Here is a 21,147-nt window from a genome sequence, read left to right on the forward strand (position 1 = left end):
GTGCTCCACAATAAGAGAAGTCACCACAATGAGAAGCCCCCCCCACACACCGCAACTAGAGAGTAGCCCCTATTCATCACAACCAGAGAAAGTCCTCGAGCAGCAAATAAGACCCAGTGCAGCCAAAAAAATAAATTAAAAAAAAATGAATCAGGGTCAATTATTGACTGACCAGAAAGTATTGCTCTGGATGGGAGGGGAGTTTGGGAGGAATGGATACATGTATATGTATGGCTGAGATCCTTTGCTGCTCACCTGAAACTATCACAACATTGTTCATTGACTATACTCCAATACAAAATTTGAGCAAAGTCAGGGAGATAGTGAAGGACAGGGAAGCCTGGCATACTGTGGTTCATGGGGTCACAAAGATTCAGACATGACTTAGCAAGTGAACAACATCAATTCAAAATAAAAAGCTTTTAAAAAAGAGAAAGTATTGCTAATCAGAATATCTATCCCATTTCCTAAACAGTCTAGGTAATCAGAGTCTGTTTGCTCTCCCACAGTGTTCCAGCCTTGGCATGCTGAAGTATCAGAAGACATCTTGGAGCTCAACCATGAAAGCAATCTCCATCCTGTAACTAATGAAGAAACTGAGCCCCGATCATAATATTCTTAACATGAATAGGGATACATAAATGCAAAATGTGTTTTGCTCAACCAGCACCATGTAGATAAATGCAATAATCTCCATATCTGCAGACCAGGCTGATTAACTTTGATTCTGAGGAATAATATTCAATACCATTTTTCTTCATTCCGAAATTACTCATCCTCTATGTCTCAGTGATTCAGTCCTCCTTCACCCATGAAACATGTGACTCTTGTTTCTACTTGTTCCTACTGACTATAAAATAGACAATTTGTATTGACCTTGAGGCTTTTTCAAAGTTTTTATTTAAATGTAGTTAAATTTTAGATTTAGTTTATTTTTAAGTTTCGCGACTGTCATTTCACTGATGCCAGCCCAAGTTCAACATCTTTCAAGTTTTCTATACTTTCTGTTCATGACATGTGGTCAGGAGAATGTTTTTATATTCAAATTTCAGATATATGCATATAATAAATGTTAGGAGTTTGGAAGCAAATTTTAGAAGCAAATAAGAAGAGTTCTCCCTACATGTTCATCTGAGCCCACTGCCTTTTCTCCTTCTCTAACTCATTGACTTCTCATCCAGTTTTATCCAATGAATATCTTGCATGAATTTGAATCACAGAGGATATTCAGGCATATTAGATGTGAAACACGTGTTAAAATGACATCCAACTGAGCTAGATCAATAAATCTGAATCAGTGAAACTAAATCTCAACTAAATCAAGTTTAAAATTTATGTCCATGCAAACTACACACAAATGTTGATAGCAGCTTTACTCATAATTGCCCCAGATTGGAAGCAACCAAGATGTCCTTCAATAGGTGAGCAAATGAACAAAGTGTAGTACAGCCATACTATGGAATATTATTCATTGATAAGAAAAAAGGGGCTATCCAGCCACAAAAAGACATGGGAGAACCTTAAAAGCATATTGCTAAATGAAAGAAGTGAAAGTGAAGTCGCTCAGTCGTATCCTACTCTTTGCAACCTCGTGGACTGTAGCCCACCAGGCTCCTCCGTCCATGGGATTCTCCAGGCAAGAATACAAAGAAGTCAGTCTGACAAAGCTACATACCATATGATTCCAACTACATGACATTCTGGAAAAAGCAGAACTATGGAGACAATAAAAAGGTTGTTGGTTGCCCCGGGTTCAGGTGAAGCAAGAAAGGATGTAAAGAGGATTTTTCAAGTCAGTGAAACTATTCTGTATGGTATGTAATGGTGGATACATGTTATCACACATTTGTCAAAACCCATAGAAAACGAAGAGTGAACTTATTAATGTAAAGCATGGACTTTAGCTAGTAATATTGGTGCAGCAATAGTAACATAGTAATGCAAGATATCCAGGTGGGCCCAAGAGTCCTTAAAAGAGAGAAGCAGAGTGATACGATTGCTGGGTTTAACGATAAAAGAGGGCCACTAGCCAAGAAATGAGGGGAGCCTCTAGAATCAAGAAAAGGCAAAGAACAGATTTTCCTCAGGCCCCCAGAGGGCATGCAGCCCTGCAGATACTTCAACATTAGCCCAGTGAGATTTCTGCCATCCAGTACTGTGAGACAGTAAATTTGTGTTAAGTCACTGAGCTTGTGGCAATTAGTTAAAGCAGCAATAGGAAACTCATACACTCTATTTCCTTCACTGAAGTCACCAAAATCCCTAACTGTATAATGTATGTAATATTTGGCCACCTTGGATCTCACAGACTAGAATATGAAGCCCCAAAATCTGCTGCCATGTCTAGCACAGAGTAGCTGCTCAGTTAACATTCATGAAAGGCAAGATTTCTCACCTCAATATTTAATTAATAATAAATTAATAATTTATTAATTTCTTAATAATTAATTTCTCATATTAATAGAGGAGGAAACTGACAGGTGATGTGGGAATCCTGTACCTTGTTCAACATTTTTCTGTAAACCTAAAACTGTTCTAAATAATAAAGCCTAATAAATAAAAAATTTGTTGAAATTACCCTTGATAATACAATATGCTTTAGATTTCTGGGTAGTCACTAAAAACAAATTTTTAGTAACTTGATCGTTTCAGCAAACAGGTTTTTGTCAAGCTGAGTTTCAGCAATTCAGCCTGCTTCCTGCTGAAGTGCTGATCCTTCTATCCCTCAAATGCACTAGGCCCTTTCCAGGCGTGCTGTTTTCCCTCCCCTTCCTCCAGCCATCTGCAAGGCTAGGTGGACTTTACCCTTCACATCTCAGTTCAAATGGCATCTTCTCAAAGAAGTCCCCGATGACAACTCCATCCCCACACACACGTCCAGTGACGACCCAACCACCTTATGTGGTGCCAAGTTATAATACCTGGAACTTGTAACTGTGTTATCTTTCATGGGAAAAGGAACTCTGCAGCTGTGATTAAATTAAGGACCCTGAGACGGAGAGATCATTCAGATGATGATATCCAAGAGGTATCATCACCCAGATGTTACAGATGCAGATACAGAGACCCAGAGACATAACACCACTGGCCCAACGTTGCACAGCAAAAGCATACATAGCTGAGCAGGGATTCAAAGCCATGTTCACCCAGTGCTAAAACCTGTGCCTCTCAGCCCTGAGGATAATACTATGGAATTAGCCTCATGACAGAAGTAGAGGGACCCCTGCCTGTTTAAAATCATAATTTTTAGGGATGAGGGACTATATTTCACCTGTTCTAACAATTCTTGAGATTTTTTTCAAGTGATTTCCACTCATCATTTTCATTCATGGTCTCGATTTTAAAAACTAATTTAACTGCAGAAAGCACTACAATATTGGGACTTCCTGGCACAGTGGTTAACACTCTGGACTTCCAGTGCAGGGCAGCAGAGGTTCCACCCCTACTCAGGAAACTAAGATCTCACATGCTGCACAACACGGCCAAAGAAACAAACAAAACATGAAAACACTATACTACTGACATAGTAATACATCCCCAACAACTCTGCCTCCTCCATCCGAGACACAATGGCCCTTGCTAGCATTGGGCCAGCCAGACAGTATTATCTACATTGCTAAACAGGAAGCCCAAGCTAACCAGAGTGGTTAGCAGGGTGGCTTCCGGCAAGTCACCCACTTAGTCTGAGGTAGAGTGGGGTGCAGACCCCAAATGATATGTAGCCCTGGCCGGGAGGTCTGTGGCTGCCAGCCTCTCCCTCCCCACATCCTCTGCTCTCGGAATCAATCACAATTCTGAATAGCTGAGGTCTTGTTCACTCAGCCTCTCTCAGGGCCCCCATCTTTTCAGGCCTTCAGCTGCCCCCTCTGCAACACCCCCGACTGGACTCATTTCTTTGCCCTCAGATAGCAGACAGGCTCATGGCTTCCTGAGCCCTTGGACTCTGGGAACTTTCAGTTTAGTTTCTGCAGAAGGGGCCACAGGGCTCACACGCAGGTACCTGGATCTTCAGCATGTCTGCTCCCTTTGACTCAGCGCTGAGCATGGCCGGGAGGAATGGAAGGGGAGCATCCCTCATGTACAGACTCCCCAGGAAAGGGCAGCACCAGCCAGCGTTGGCCAGGGAGAGGCCTGCCAGCCAGGATACCAGCCCTGAGCCACGGCTGGTCAGAATCAAAGCTGGCCAACCTTCTGAGCAGGCATTAACGTGGGAATCCTGATTTACACAGGTACACGCAAACACCGGACAGGTAGAGGGGGAAGCCTGATCTGGGGCAGACAGCCCATAGGACTCATCAACTGTCCAGATCTGGCCAGCAGCAGTGGTACTGATGAATGCCTCAGAGCTTAGGTCTTTCTGCACCCCTAGTCCAGGACCTGACTCACAGGACTGTCAGGGCACATTCAACTTTAAGGGATCCAACATGTTATTTTCTTTTGTGTGCCATTTCTCAAGGACTCTCTATTCCTTATCAGTTCCTGGAAAACAGGAGCGAGCAGAGTTGCACGCAGTTCTCAGGACTGAGATCATGAGAAAGGGCACCTGCTTGGATTCCTTTCAGTGACTCCCTTCAGTGACTCCCTTCAGTGACCTTTTACTTAAAGGTAATCTATTCAGTTATGCCCCTCTTACTCAGGATATGGAATGCTTTCTGCCCTTTGAAGATTGTTATTTGCTTGGCTTTGTTTTTGCTCAGTTTTTTTACTGCCTAAAGCTGCCTGGTATGAAGATATATAAACATGCGTTTCTGCAAATAAAGTGCCCTTGTTTCACTCGAGACTTGAGTCCCCTGCGTCCCTCTTCTTGTTGACTCCAGTTCCCAGGTCCCGGTCTATGAAGACCGAGACACGGGATCGAGAAAGCCATGCTTGTTTCTGACAACAGGGTACAGTCGCAGAGTAGATTCCAAGATGTCAGGCAACCAAGGCCTGGTGCAGTGAAGGAATTGCGTTTGTGGCCATTTATGAACCTGTCACTTTAAGCAGGTCCTGCTTCTTAAAATAGAAAAAGTCGTGTTCAAACAGGAGTGGGGACTGAGCAGTGCAGGGCCAGCGCGGAGAGGAAGGACGGTGATGACTTTTCTCCGCATTTCGGCTGGCATCTGTCACACAGCAAAACTAAGCCTGAAAATGAGCCGGACTCCAGCCCCTCAGAGGATGGCCAGACTATCAGCTATTTTCACTCAAGCAAGACCTGCAGGTAGAGTCCCAGTCCCTCTACCCTAAGCAGCTCACTCAAGTATTCCTTCTACCCTTGTGCCATGCCATAGTCTCCTCTGAGGTGTTCTGGAAACACAGATTTCTCCATCTTATCACATGCTTGGTACCATCTCAGCACTTTTTAGGAAATGGTGCTCCAGCTAAGCCTGCCCCATAATCCTGTCCGGCTAACCTACCCCTTGCAGCATGAGCAGAATAGGTGAGCCTGTTTCCCATCAGTGTCATACACATGTGTTTGTCCCTTAGCAAGACAGCAAGGAGATCAATCAAGTCCATCCTAAAGGAAATCAGTCCTGAATATTCATTGGAAGGACTCATCCTGAAGCTGAAGCTTCAATACTTTGGCCACCTGATGCAAAGAGCCGACTCATTGGAAAAGACCCCGATGCTGGGAAAGATTGAAGGCAGGAGGAGAAGGAGATGGGAGAGGATGAGTTGATTGGATGGCGTCACTGATTCAATGGACATGAGTGTGAGCAAACTCCAGGAGATAGCGAAAGACAGGGAAGCCTGGCGTGCTGCAGTCCATGGGGTCACAAAGAGTCGGACATGACTGAGCGACAAAACAGCAACAAAGCTCCCCGAGGGCAGGGATCAGTCTTCCCCTGACTTTACAGGTCCACACAGATCTCTAGCTTCTACCAATACTGGAACACCTAAGGACTTATATGTGAGTGCGTGCTGAGTTGCTTCAGTCGTGTCCAATTCTTTCTGACCCTATGGACTGTAGACCATCAGGCTCCTCTGTCCATGGGGATTCTCCAGGCAAGAATACTGGAGCAGGTTGCCACGCCCTCTTCTAGGAGATCTTCCCACCCCATGGATCAAACCCACATTTCTTATGTCTCCTGCATTGGCAGGTGGGTTCTTTACCACTAACTCTACCTGGGAAGTCCCAAAGGCTCATAGAAAAAGACAATTAAATATTGAGTAAAACTCTAACCATAAAGAAAGAGTTCAGAAAAAAAGAACTTGAATGCTTATCAAGTTTCAGCATGCAGAGGATTTTGAAACCTTGATGTGCAATAGAGAAAGGCAATGCCAAAGAATGTTCAAGCTATTGCAGTCATCTCACACTCTAACAAAGTAATGCTCAAAATTCTCCAAACAAGGCTTCAATAGTACATGAACAGAGACCTTCCAGATGTCCAAGCTGGATTTAGAAAAGGCAGACGAACCAGAGGTCAAATTGCCAACATCTGTTGAACCATAGAAAAAGCAATAGAGTTCCAGAAAAACATCTACTTCTGCTTTACTGACCACTCCAAAGCCTTTGACTGTGTGGATCACAACAAACTGAAAAATTTTTAAAGAGATGAGAATACCAGATCACCTGTCCTGACTCCTGAGAAATCTGTATGCAGGTCAAGAAGCAGCAGTTAAAACCAGACATGGAACAACAGACTGGTTCCAAACTGGGAAAAGAGTACATCAAGGCTGTATATTGTCACCCTGCTTATTTAACTTATATGCAGAGTACATCATACGAAATGCCAGACAATATGAAACGTAAGCTGGAATCGAGTCTGCCAGGAGGAAAAAAAAAGAAAGATTGACAGAAGAAATATCAATAACCTCAGATATTCAGATGACACCACTCTTACGGCAGAAAGCAAAGAACTAAAGAGCCTCTTGATGAAAGTGAGAGAGGAGAGTGAAAAATCTGGCTTAAAGCTCAGCATTCAAAAAATGAAGATCATGGCATCTGGTTCCATCACTTCATGGCAAATAGATGGGGAAACAATGGAAACAGGGACAGACTTTATTTTTTTGGGCTCCAAAGTCACAGCAGATGGTGACTGCAGCCGTGAAATTAACAGATGCTTGCTCCTTGGAAGAAAAGCTATGAAAAACCAAGACAGCATATTAAAAAGCAGAGACATTACTTTGCCAACAAAGGTCCGTCTAGTCAAAGCTATGGTTTTTCCAGTAGTCATGTATGGATGTGAGAGTTGGACCATAAAGAAAGCTGAGAGCCAAAGAATTGGTGCTTTTGAACTGTGGTGCTGGAGAAGACGCTTGAGAGTCCCTCGGACTACAAGGAGATCCAACCAGTCCACCCTAAAGGAAATCAGTCCTGAATATTCATTGGAAGGGCTGATGCTGAAGCTCCAAGCCTTTGGCCACCTGATGTGAAGAACTGATTCTTTGGAAAAGACCCTGATGCGGGGAAAGGTTGAAGGTGGGAGGAGAAGGGGATGACAGAGGATGAGATGGTTGGATAGCATCACCGATTTGATGAACATGAGTTTGAGTAAGCTCTGGGAGTTGATTATGGACAGGGAAGCCTGACATGCTACAGTCCACGAGATAACAAAGAGTTGGACATGACTGAGCGACTGAACTGAGCTGAGATGAAGTTACAAAATTACAGCAAACTTGACTGCATAAAGTGTTTTCAAAATACATTATACATGTTTAAGTACAGTGATCCTTTTACAGATGAGGATACTAAGCTTAGGAAGGCTGAGTAATTTGAACAAGGGCACATCCCTCAGCTTGAAAGGAGCAGAGTTGGGGTTCCAACCCTGAAATGCCCAAGGCAAAAGTCTGAGGGCATAAGGAAAGTCCTTCACTGCTGCACGCTAGTTGCTGGAGGCTAGAACGTGTGAATTATACACACAACCGCATACACACACACACATATACAAGAATAATATACATTCAAATATTTGTATTAAATGACAGAGAATATATTTATCATTTCCAAAAACTTACGTAGATTTATAAGTAAAGAATGAGGAAGGAACTAAAACCATTTGTAAATGGGGAAATACAACAAGAAAATAATGTTCACTCTCCCTGGTGATAAAAACACAAACAAAAATTTAATAAGGCATCTGTTTTTGCTTATTAAACTGGCCATGGCTGATGCAGTGAAACTGATTATTTCCACATATTATCACGGACACTGAAACTATGTCTTCCCTTTAGGAAATCAGTTTGGTGCTACATATCAAAAGTTTTTAAATGTCCTATTATTAATAAACCCTATTTTCAGTCATTCAACAGCCGTTACCGTGAATCCACTATGTACCAGGCATTAACCTAGGTACCACCAGAGGAATGAGACAGACGTGTGGGCCCTGACACTGTGGGTGGCCATGCCATCCCTGGAATGAATGGCTGGGGACTTTGTGTAGGTGAAAGAAAAACTTTGTCCTTGTTGAGGCTACTGTTATTTTGGGTTTTTCTATTACTCATGACTGTACCTCATCTTATTTATACAGAAGATAAGTGAGCTTTCACCAGCTGGTGTCTGATTTCTTAATGGAGCAGGAGGCAAAGATCATCAAAACAGAGAAAGAATGGGGAAGTGAAGTGGAGGTTTGAGTAGAGTGGAAAAAAAAGCAAACAAACAAAAGAGAAAATAAAAGGTACTGGCGAGGATATGAGAAAACAGGAACCCTCTGCGCTGTTGGTAAGAAGGTAGAACAGTACAGCTGCTGTGGGAAACATATGGCAGTTCCTCAAAAAATTAAAAATAGCATTATCGTATGATCCAGCAATTACATGTCTGGGTATATGCCAGAAGTATTGGCAGCAGGGTCTTGAAGAAATCCTTGTATACCCATGTTCATAGTATTATCCACAATAACTGAATCACGGAAGCAATTCAAATATCTATTGATGGATGAACAGATCAGCAAAATGTGCTATATTCAAACAATGGAATAATATTCTACTTAAAGAGTAAGGAAATTCTGACATGTGCTACATCACAGATGAGCCTTGAAGACATTACACTAAGTGAAATAAGCCAGTCATAAACAAATACTCTGTGATTCCACTTATGTGAGGTACTCAGCACAGTCAAAATCATAGAGACAGAAGTATATAATGGTGGTTGCCAGAGACTGGAGGAAGGGAGAATGGGGAGTTATTGTTTAATAGATGTAGACCTTCAGTTTTACAAGATGAAAGGAATTTAGAGGACAGATGGTGGTGATGGTTGCACAATAACGTGAATGTATTTAATACCAATGAACCTTCAGTTCAGTTCAGCCGCTCAGTCATGTCCGACTCTTTGCAACCCCATGGACTGCAGCACGCCAGGCTTCCCTCTCCATCACTAACTCCCGGAGTTTATTCAAACTCATGTCCATCAAGTCGGTGATGCCATCCAACCATCTCATCCTCTGTCGTCCCCTTCTCCTCCTGCCTTCAATCTTTCCTAGCATCAGGGTCTTTTCCAATAAGTCAGTTCTTCGCATCAGGTGGCCAAAGTATCGGAGTTTTAGCCTTACATTCAAAAAAGGCTGGGGGGGTGGGGGGATAAATGTTGTTATGTGCATTTTATCACAATTTTTTTTAAAGGTGGCATCACACTTTAAAAGACAACAAAAATTAGTTAAATTTGTGGCATTTAGTTGCATGGCCCCTGAATATTATGTATTGTACAGGGGGTAGAGAGTGGGGGGATGCCTCTTAACATCAAGTAGGTGAGACTTCAGTGTTCATTTATTCACTTGTTAAACGTTTACTGAGCACATATTCTGTCCTCAGAACTGAGTCAAGCTCTAGGGACACAGAGGTAAACAATACAGAAGTTGACCATAGTATACCAAGAAAAACAAACAAACATGGAGTGATAAGTGTATTGTTAGAAATATGCAACAGACTTGCAGAAAAGGTCTCCTCCCTAAGATGGCAGGAGTAGAGGTCAGTGCAAAGTCAACTAACACCTCCCACCCACTTCCCCGACTTCCAGCCCTTTGGGGGTCTTGTGTGGCTGTGAGGTGTTCACACCTCACAGTGTGAATGCTGAGGGTAAGAGGCAGGGTCAGCCATCCTCTGTCACCCCAACTTTCCTTATTTTTTATTCTCCGTGTGTGTCTCCTTCTCCTAAAATACAGTTGTAAAAGCAGTGATGTCCCTGAAGTATGTGGCACTTACAGGACCATTCTTGGGGATTTGTAAAGGCACTTGAAACTGGAAAATAACCCCACAAACAGTAATATGTTTAAAAGATGAACAGTGATCTACGAAAAAAAAATATTTAAGATCATGCAGCCTTAAAAAAAAAACCAAAAATGGTACTCTATGTCATAATCTCTGTTGGAGGCACAGTGCTGGGCTGATGAGAGGGTATAAAGCGCCACAGACTTGCGGGTAAAAAAAAAAAAAAAAACCAGCAAGGATTTAAATATCTAAGAATATTCTTTTAACTTACTTTCCCAAATATTTCAGCTGTGACCATTCCTGTCAAAAAAGAAAGTCTTGGGATTTCCCTGGTGGTCCAATGGTTGAGAACCCACATTGCAATGCAGGGGACTCAGGTTCCATGCCTCGTCAGGGAACTAAGATTCCACATATCCCTGGAGCAACTGAGCCCTCGGGCGACAGCTAGTGAGTACTCGGCATCTAAGACCCATATAGCCAAATAAACAAACCTTTAAAAAAAGAAAGTCTTCACCTGGTGTGACCTGATCAATGTTAATTCAATAGAGCCATAACTGACCGGTAAGCTAGGAGGCCATATAAGAGTTTCCACAGATAGATACTGATGGGTCTATGCACCGGGGTTTAAGTTGCCCTGAACTACCCTGAGCCTCCTTCCACATACAAATGTGTAAAGTGTTTAAGACAAGAGCGTTAAGAGTCAGCTAGGGAAAAGTTTTCCTCTTCTCAAGAAGAATAAACCCTTATCTCCTGTGTTGAAATCTGCAGCTTGACCTTGGTCTAACCTTCACACAAAGATACAGCTAATCCCAGGTAGAAGGCAAGTTTTTAAACCAACATGTCAAGAGCCTACTATGTCTTTCAGAAGCCTGCTATTCCTACTTTCCTCACACGCAGGCTGTTTGGGAAGCTAGAAGCCCCTGACTCTGAGGGAGGCTCCGAAGCCTGTGTTGAACGTTGTGAGACTCAACAGCAGCTATCTGAACACAGTGTCCAAAGTATCTGGTTTCCTGTTGCCTCTTTTCCAGAGTGAGATCATATAGCTCTCAGTCTTCATGGATTTTCGTAACATGCAAGAGTTCTTAAATTCCTGGCAACCATATCTTAAATAGTCCCATTGATACAGTTGGAAAATTCTAATAGTTTTATTATTTTTAAAAATTAGTATGGCTAGGGACATCCCCAATGGTCCAGTGCCTAAGACTCCAGGTTCCCAAGGCCAGGGACCTGGGTTCAATCCCTGGTCAGGGAACTAGATCTCACAAACTGCAACAAAGCTCTGGCACACAGCAACGAAGATCCCACACGTGGCAACAAGAGCAATGCAGCCAAATAAATAAATAAGCAAACAAATATTTTTTAAAAATTACAGTGACATGTCATTCTATAAAGCTAACCAACAGTTCCTATTATTTAACCCCCCTCCCCTTTCTTTTGTCAGAGCTGGAGATTTCTAGTATAGAGGAGGAAAGAAAAATGTCAGCCCCTTCCTACTCAGATGAGCTTTTCACTAACATTGAAACTTAGATGATATTTATGCTATAATAAAATGTGTCCAAATGGACATTCTGATTTTACTTAAGACACAGTAAATGAAAATTACAGAAGTTAATTGCAAAAACATCTAATGGTTGTACAAACAGAGGTACTTTGAATATTGTATATGTCGGGATGTAACTAATATTTTGCTTTGACCAGCTAATGACATCTATAATTGCTTTTACCAGAAAAATCCATAAATTAACATGCATCCATATACACTTATACCAAGTTTGCACACACCAAGTCTTTTTGACTTTAGAATGAACTTTAACTATGTGTTTATCTATGTACGTGTTCCTGTAATGGGTATCTGAGACACCAAACTCAGAATTCTACATTCACTGTGTAAATTTAATCTGCAAAAAAACTGTTGTTTGTGCAGGGGAAAAAACTGATAGAGTGGAGCATTGAAAAAAAAAAGGTCTCTGGGGCTTCCCTGGTGGCTCAGTGGTAAATAACTCACCTTGCAATGCAGGAGACATGGGCTCCATCCCTGATCCAGGAAGATGCCACATGCTCTAGAGCAACTAAGCCTGTGGGCCACAACTACTCAGCTTGTGCTCTAGAGCTCCACAACAAGAGAAGCCAGGGCAAAGAGAAGCCTACGTTTCTCTGCAACTAGAGAAAAGCCCGTACAGACCCAGCACAGCCAAAATTAAATAATAAATAAATGCTTTTTTAAAAAAAAAAAAAGGTCTCTGATAAAGGTGAATAATGTCTTCCCTCAAAAAAGAAGAATTAGAAAGTCCAGGAAAAATAAGAATGGAGATCTAACTATAATATACAACTTCAGGCTTCCCTGATGGCTCATCGGGTAAAGAATCTGCCTACAATGCAGGAGACACGAGTTCCATCTTTGGGTCAGGAAGATCCCCCTGGAGAAGGAAATGGCAACCCACTCCAGTATTTCTTGCCTGGAGAATCCCATGGACAGAGGAGCCTGGCAGGCTACAGTCCAAAGGGTTACAAAGAATCAGACACGACTAAACACACACACACACACACACACACACACACAGCTTTAAAAATAAAAAACCTTTACACGCTGTGGGAATTCCCTGGCGGTCCAGTGGTTAGGACTCTGCTTTCACTGCTAAGGGTATGGGTTCCGCCCCTTGGTCAGAGAACTAAGATCCCACAAGTCACACGGCAAAGAAAAATAAAATAAAAAACAGTCTACACGTTGTGACACCATAAATAATATTTATACTGTTTTTCATTATAAGTTATTTGGGAATATTTGGATTTTTAAAGAATATGCTTGCATCATCTAGACTTTTTAAAAGTTTGTCAACAAACTTTTGTTTTCTTTCCACTTGTTTAGATTTTGTTTTATATATTTCAATAAGAATTTCTTATTTTCCTGGAGGCTTCTCTGGCAGTCCCAGTGACTGAGACTGCTCTTCCAATTCAGGGAGCTTGGGTTCGCACTCTGGTGAAGAAACTAGGCTCCCACATGCCTCATGGTCAAAAAAAGAGAAGAATTTCTTATTTTCCTTAGAAGGTAGATCCCATGACTCTCTTATTAAATTCTTACAATGCTAAAACAAGAAAAAAAAAAGATTTCTGATAATTATTTTAAAGCTAGACCCCAGTGGCTGCTCTAGAAAGAATGAACTGGAAGGGATGAAAGTCAACGCCTTTATCTTGCATTTTGCCACCAGGCAGGATAGCACCAACTCAAGCTCTGGTAAGACCCAGAAAGGAGAGATTCCAAAGTGGTCAGAGGTTTGAAGCAGAGGGACAGCCCTGAGTGGTCAGGGGCAGCGAGCAAGTTCAGGAGCCCCAAGCCTTCCCCTGGTCACTCCCCAAGCAGAGGAGAGAGGCCTCGCCCACCGCAGGCACAGGGGTGGGAGAGGATAGGACGGGCAATAGACAGCTGGTCTGGGCTGAGCAGTGAGAATCAGGAAGACCAGGTCAAAATAAGGATCTAGAAGAAACACAGGGTCAGGCTGGTATCACACCCTCATGAGGAATGAGGGACTGTCCTGAGGCAGGAAGCATCTCCCTTTCCTGGAACAGGTCACCTGTGCAAGGCCCCTCTGACCACAGGCCAAAGGCTGGGACTGTCCCTTTGTGGCCACCTTCCCTGGAGCCCTGGAAACCACACCCACGGTCCCTCTCTTATTCCCACAAGATACCATCAACGTTAACCAGGATAAATAACAGCATGGCTTAACCACACCACTGCTGGGAGGGAAAAAGCACATGGGCAAACCCAGCTGGGGACTATCTCAATTTTAAAGAGATCTTTTCAAACAGATCCACCGAAAGGTTCCTTTAAATGAACTTCCCATGTGGCATTTGAAGATTATTTATACAGTATGCGCTGCCTCATGCCTTTTCAGGAACATCTACCTAATTGGACCATGGGCCTCTCAACTTCCATGGAACATTCCTCTCCTGGGCCTGTGATGGCTCCTGTGAGGGTTGAATCCCTACATCTCTGCCTCTCTTCCTCTGATGCCTCTCTACTCCTGCCAAAACAAGGTATTCACCAAGAGTGCTTCCCTGGGGACCTCTTAGCTCTTGATTCTTTCTCCTTGAGTAACTGTCAACCGCTTCCTTTAATTGTCACCTCTGTGCTGATCATAGTTGACAATCTCAAGTGCGCACTATGTGCCAGGCATCACAGAACTCTGATTTAATCCTCACAACGGTCCTAGAGCATCGACATTGGTATTATCCTCATTTTTCGACATGGAAAAACAGAATAAGAGTTGAAGTTATCTGCCCAAGGTCACTCAGCTATAAGGGGCAGATGGGGACTCAAACCTGGCCAGGCAACCTCAGAGCCTCTGCTGTTCCATGTACTGTCTTTCCTGGACACCCTTTCCAAGGTACTGGGGCCACCTCTACCAAGTCCTCAGACCTAGAATGTTGACCACCAGACATCAGAGCACACTCACTGTTTGTACTGGTTGTTAAAACATTAAAATACCCCCCAAACCCTGCTGTCTGGCCCCCTGTTCCTTCCCCAGGACCTCCCCATATCCAGCAACCCTGGCACTGTCCTGAAAGCTGAGGGCTGGGCCAGGGATTCAGGATGCTGCGAATCTCGGTCTTCACCAGTGCTACCCCTGTGGTTAATACTGTCAATATCACTTCTGCCTCCTCCTCCTCCTCCTTCTCTCCGCACAAACCAGTTCCTTGCCTGACTTCCTTCTTTCTGGGACCAGCACCTCATCTCCTGCTCGCCTTATGCAGAGCCTGCTCCGAGCCTTTCTTTCCTCTCCCCCACTGCCCGGCTTCAATTGGTGACCTTGGCCTGTGTCTTTGACTGCTCTTACCCTCTGCCATTCCTTTCATTGGTCTCCTCCTGTCCCTTCCCTATGATTTCCATCTTGGAACAGACCCTTTCTGCCCCTTGGCCCTTGCTAGAACTCTCCCATCCCCCAACCCCTTTGTCCTCTATATCCCTGAGGACAGGCATTCAAGACTAAAGTCTACTCTCCCTGCTGGCTTCCTAATGAGGAATGTACCTTCAACCCAAGAGAGTGCTCTGATCCCTGCAAATGCCACCTCTATACAGAGAAGGTATTTTCTCAAATATTTGTTCAGTTCAATCAACTGATACCCACTCGTTTTCAAAGTTTTCTACCTTATACCATCACAACCTTCTTGTCCTTGAAGCATGAGGTGCTGCCACCCCCTCAGTGATAACAACAGCCTTGCTCCCCGCTCTCTACCCATCCTTGAGAATATGAGAGCAACTCAGGTAGCCCCTGAAGTCTCCAATAGTTTCCCTCTACCCCTTTTCTCTCAAATCTAGGCTGACTGTCCCATCTGCCTGGTTCCTGAGCATCCGTATGAGAAGCACCATCGTGTGCTGGGGGCTCAGTGGGTGGTGGCCCTCAGTGCAGACCCCCCAGGAGCTCGTGGTTGGAGCTGAAGAAGAAAGATATCCACATGAAGAGTCAAATGATGTCTCAGCACCTACATCTGATGGTGCCAAAGGACACTCTCACTGAGCACCAGCCTCATTGAAAGCACTCAATGAGCACTTGGTCTATGCAGAGTCCTGCTGCACTATTTAACAGCTCTACAATCGTGGGAATGTTGCTCAACCTGTTTGCCACTCAGTTTCCTCTGTAAAATGGGATAGTCAATAAGGTACCCCATAGGGTAGCTGAGACTTAAATGAGTGGTATATGTAAAGTGTTTAGCACAGTGCTTGCCACAGACTCTGTACACAGTAATGTTAGCTATTACTGTTTTTATTACTTGACAATAATGGATATAATGGAAGATAATGGAAGATATCTTTGCAAACTATCTCTCAGGATCTTATATCTTTTGAAAGCAAAAGCTCAGAGGGGAAAAAAAAGTAAAAACCCAGAAAGTTCTCTACCCTGGACCTTTACCCAATCTCTAACTCTCAACACAGACCTCATGTCTGCCCCCTCCCCTAACCATTCCTGCAAGACTGCCTCTGGGAGCAGCTGGGGGGCTGCCTCCCTGTAGCCTGGGAGCCCTCTGAGGATGGAGGCCGCAGCTCTCAACCCACTACCTGCCCTGTCCGTTTTATAGATCCACTGTACTCATTCGACAGCTATCTGCTGAGATCTCACGGGCATCAGCCCGTGCAAGGAGCAGTGGCACTGAAAGCCAGACAACAGCTGTCCACAAGGTGGTCCACATGCTTGCAGGCCCCCAACCTCAAAACCAAAAAGGACAAAAACTATGAAGGAATACAACATGCACTATCGGGCGCAATCAGGAAGGGCTTCCCTGTGCTGTTTTTTTCCCACAGTGTCTGGCATGGGACCCAGGGATCCTTTGTTCTACCCAAAGAATTCACAGGCCTCCTCCAAGGGTCAGCTCCAAGGCCATGCACCCTCTCTGTGAAGCTGCTTGGGGTGAGAGGACCATACCCCACAGGTGGGCATTATGCCTGAAGAGAACCCCAAAAACTCCAGAAAAAGGGACCCCTCAAGGCAGGGTCTAAACTGTGTCCCCCAGGTCACAGGGCCAAGTTTCTCTAGGCAGCACTCTCCATGGGGGACAGGAACCTGCTAGATGCTATGAGGCTAAACGGGGAGCCATCGAGGTTGCTTTCCTTTCGGCTTCCCTGATAGCTCAGTTGGTTGGTAAAGAATCCCAATGCAGGAGACCCCAGTTTGATCAGGAAGATACTCTGGAGAAGGGATAGGCTACCCACTCCAGTATTCTTGGGCTTCCCTTGTGGCTCAGCTGGTAAGGGATCCGCCCGCAATGTGGAAGACCTGGGTTCAGTCCCTGGGTTGGAAAGATCCCCTGGAGAAGGGAAAGGCTACCCACTCCAGTATTCTGGCCTGGAGAATTCCGTGGACTGTATAGCCCATGGGGTCGCAAAGAGTTAGACAGAGGGAGCAACTTTCACTTCACATCGGGATTGCAGGTAAGGGCAAGCGGCGGTTTGGCAGCAGTAGCTCCGTCTGGAGACAAGCTGACTTTCTGCTCCTGCCTTAAAAGGATGAGGGTGGCTCCTCCAAATGAGGGGGCACAGACTGTTGAGGGGCACCTGGGGAGCGAGAGGACAGGGGGTAAGAGGACTGGACAGAGGAGACGAGGACTGAGCTGCCGCCTCCTGGTTGGGCCCGTCCTCGGGCTCGCACCAGCCTCCCTCTGGAAAGGGGGACAGGGGGCAAAGGCTGGGAGGGGCTCAGGAAACGGGGCTACGAGACCGGCAAAGCTTCTGCTAGAGAACCCCGCTAATGTCTTCAGGCTCGGACAGGCTGTACATTTCCGCGGACCTGGAAAAGCCAAACAACCCGGCGAAGTTTACCGCACGTTCTCTGACCCACGTTCCCCGCCCAAATCTGCTCACAGCGCAGCCTCCGGGACCACCCGGAGACTGTCCCCGGACTGTCCCCAAAGGGTGGCTCCTCCCTTTGGGTCTCGGTTTCCCCAGGTGTGAGATGAGGGGGGAATGTCCCAGCTCTAAGGCTACACCTCTCTGCGGTGACCCGGGGCGCGGACGGCCGAGGGAGACCCTGCGAACCGGACACCGGGGACTCGCGGACGCGCGGCGGGCTGGGGGCAGCGCAGAGAGGGGCCGGCGGCGGCCAGTCCGATCCGATGCTGCTCCGGACAGGGGCCCACGGCTCCCTTCTGGGCCCCCAACTCCCAAGCCAGGTGATGGATCCCTCGCCTCGCCGACTTACCCAAAAGTTCCCCTTGAACAGTGAGCCTGTCATGGCTGGCTAGCGAGCAGCGGGGAGAACCGGAGTAGGCGCGCGGGGACGCGGAATGTCAGGACCCGCCAGCCCGGCCGCGCACCCAGAGCTAAGCCCCGCCCACGCCACCGCCCGTCCCGCCCCGCCCCACACACCACCCATCTGCCCCGAGCCTCACCGCCCGGCCCCGCCCCCCGAGCCCAGCCCCGCCCAGTCCCCCCTCTCCGCCCCGCCCCCGCACCGCGCTCCATCCCTCCCAGTTTCCCCGCCCCGCCTGCCCCGAGCCGCAGTCGCCCAGCTCCCCAGCTCGGCCCCGCCCACGCCATCGCCTGCCCCACCCACCCTCTTGCCCCGCCCCTTCTGCCCCGAGCCGCTCCGCCCCCGCTCCGCCCCCGGATTCCCCGCTCCACTTTGCTCCCCCGCTCCGCCCCGCCCCACATCACCCATCTGCTCCGCCCCGCCTGCCCCGAGCCGCGTAGCCCCGCCCCATCCTCCACCCCCGCTCCGCCCCCGGGGCCCCGCCCCGCCCAGCTCCCCGGCCCCACCCCCGCTCCCGCGCCAAACGCTCACCACGCCCTGCTCCCCCGGCCCCTCCGCGGGCCGCATCACCCTTCACCTCCGACTCCTGCCTGAGCTGCGCCCCAGGTCTGTCCGCACCCTGCACTAGTGCCGCGCCGAAGGGAGAGGCGGCCCACGGGTTAGAGCCCTGCGGTGTCAGGCGTCAGTCAGTGAGCCCTACGTCCCCCTCCTTCGGGAGACCTTTAAGGATTGGAAGGAACCGATTCTGTCGCCTCCCCGAATTGGGCTCGGTTCCTGCCCACAGCTCCCTCCTCCCTTGACCCAGTTCCTGGCGGAGAGATCCAGGCCCTGCGCGCTGGTGGAAGGAGCCCCAGCCGGATCCGAGGTGGTGGGGACCGCGCGTGGCCTCCGTGAAGCCTAAGCACTGACAACGCTGTCGGCCGCGTCAGGTGTGGACGCTTCAGCTTTTCGAGTGCGGGGCCCCAGAGGCACCCGCCACAGATAAGCATGTTTTAGTCTAAAAGTCATGGAAAGGTCATTGGCCCTTGACTCCCGGTCCCTCAGTGGGGTCCTTACAAGGTGTCCAAGAACTCAGCTCCTCCCCGACCCTTCCGCATTCTTAGGATCCAGACCCAGCACCCTTCTCCACCAATCCCTCCGGAACTATGATGCCCCAGCGTTCTTCCTCTCCCTGCATTCTCCTAGTAGAACACCCTCATAACCCAGGGCAAGTCAGGCTCATCCCCGCTTTGCAGTGATAAGGCACTCTAGGACAAAGCACTGCCCTGCGCTATCTGCCCTGAACCAAACTGAGGCCCACAGAGGCTGATTGACCAAGGTCATAAGGTATTTTAAAGTATGAGGAGCTCAGTTACAGCTCTGCCCCTCTAAACAGAATCAGAGCCAAAGATAGAGGTCATTCCTGAGACAGATCCACTCAAGGAGGGGAGGATGAAGGCCAAGAGAGCCAGCCCCCAGCCTCAGACCTGGAGAGGCAAACTGTGCCTCTGAGCAGGTTCTAGCTTGGTACAGATACAGTGAAAAGACAGCTGCTGGGGTGATTTGAAGAACAGTTGGAAGGCTCTGCCTGGTAATACCAGCCACCCTCACCCACCCCTGTGATGAAATCCTACCAATAGAGTCATCTGCAACAAAAGAGATGGAGAGGTGGCCTCCGGTTCTGGGTCACTCCGAGGACATGCACCCATTAATCCGGTTGTTCAGCTCCTTGGAAAGCGGTGAGGTTAGAAGGAAGAAAGGGAAGTCTGACAGTATCATCAGGAGTACCAGGAGGACGCTCAACAAAAGGAGGGGTAAGAAATAGTGCCAACTGGGGAAATGAAAGATGCTGAAGTGCCACAGATAGCATCAAGGTTTTTCCTGGGAGTTTTGGATATTTTGGAACAAATATTTTAAATACAATTCTAATTGTTTAACATTTTGCTTAACCTCTCATAGTACATTGTACTTGATTTTCATGGCTCAGATCCCACAAGGTCCCCTGAATTTTAACTCTCTTCCACCACCCGGTGGCAAGATTGGAAATTTCAAATAGTTGTCCACACTGTCAGAAAATATTCCTCATTCGTTACTAATTTATAAACCTCATCAACTCAACAGGTGTTGGGAATAAAAAAACAAGTAGTATTTGTACTATATCGATGGGTCTTGCTTTGAATTGTTTTTTACAGCAGAAATGTGTTAGTCTGTCAGTCGTGTCTGACTCTTTACAACCCCATGGACTGTAGCCCACCAGGCTCCTCTGTCCTTGGTGATTCTCCAGGCAAGAATATTGGAGTGAGTTGCCATTTCCTTCTCCAGGGCATCTTCCCAACCCAGGGATCGAACCTGGGTCACCTGCATCGCAAGCAAACTCTTTACCATCTACATCACCAAGGAAGCCCGCAAGGGTCTGTAACAAACTTGGGACATTTTACTAATGAAGTTAAATAACACTACTCCAGCAGTAACACTATTCCAGCAATAACACTACTCCAGGAAGATCCCCTGGAGTAAGAAATGGCAACCCACCCCTGTATTCCTGCCTGGAAAATCTCATGGACAGAAGAGCCTGGCAGGCCAGTCCATGGGGTTGCAAAGAGTCAGACTACAGCAATTATGGAATAATGAATCAGTACATTTAATATAAACCACTGTTAATATTTTGGCATTATCTCTTCCAATAATATGCATTTGCATGGTTGGCAGGCGGATTATTAACCTCTGAATCACCAGGGAAGTCCTACATTTGCATTTTTAAGTTTATACTGTACATATTTGAGTCTTGCTTTTGTAACGTAATATTTCATTAGTATTTTCTAAAATCCTTTAATACACCTTTGCTAACATAAAGTTTGATAGCACATGGTGCTGGCCGAATGGACAGGACAGGCACTCTTTCATGAAAAAATTGAAAATGTCTGTGAAGAGAAATTTTGCTATATCACCAAAATTTTTAATGCTCTTTTTTTTTTTTTGGCCACAAGTCTTACAGTGAAAGCATTGAGTTCTAACCACTGGAGCACCAAGGAATTTCTTAGGTGCTCTTATGTTTTGATCCAACAATTCCATGTTAGAGTTTACCCTCCAGATATCCTCATATGTGCAAAGTGAAATATGGATATAATTATAGCAGCATGGTTATTCTGGCAAAAGATTTGAAAGAACTAAATGCCATCAGTGGAGGACTAGCTAAATAGATTGTAATATATCTATGCAATTAAATCATACTCAAGCATTAAAAAAATGAGGAAGCTCTGTGTTTTGTTATGGAACGATCACCAGCTATAAAGTAGGGAAAAAGCAA

At 46.1% G+C, this 21,147-nt stretch overlaps 2 protein-coding genes across 2 annotated transcripts in view; one reads left to right on the forward strand and one right to left on the reverse strand.

The window, feature by feature from the left end:
• Positions 1-17,956, reverse strand: part of PSTPIP2 (proline-serine-threonine phosphatase interacting protein 2) — an 80,368-nt gene extending 62,412 nt beyond the window's left edge. Inside the window, exon 1 of the mRNA XM_043889251.1 lies at positions 17,811-17,956. Coding sequence (XP_043745186.1) covers positions 17,811-17,843 — 33 coding nt within the window. The 5' untranslated portion in view covers positions 17,844-17,956. The remainder of the gene's footprint in view (positions 1-17,810) is intronic.
• Positions 17,896-18,489, forward strand: LOC122684749 (vegetative cell wall protein gp1-like). Its single transcript, XM_043889059.1, has one exon. It carries the CDS (start codon positions 17,896-17,898, stop codon positions 18,487-18,489), a length of 594 nt encoding a protein of 197 aa, XP_043744994.1.
• The last annotated feature ends 2,658 nt before the right edge of the window (positions 18,490-21,147 follow it).

This window comes from Cervus elaphus, chromosome 27 (genome assembly GCF_910594005.1).
Source record: "Cervus elaphus chromosome 27, mCerEla1.1, whole genome shotgun sequence".
NCBI lineage: Eukaryota > Metazoa > Chordata > Mammalia > Artiodactyla > Cervidae > Cervus > Cervus elaphus.

Bases quoted from the DNA above. Each gene is read 5' to 3' on its own strand.
- LOC122684749 (XM_043889059.1), top strand. From the start codon at position 17,896: ATGTCAGGACCCGCCAGCCCGGCCGCGCACCCAGAGCTAAGCCCCGCC.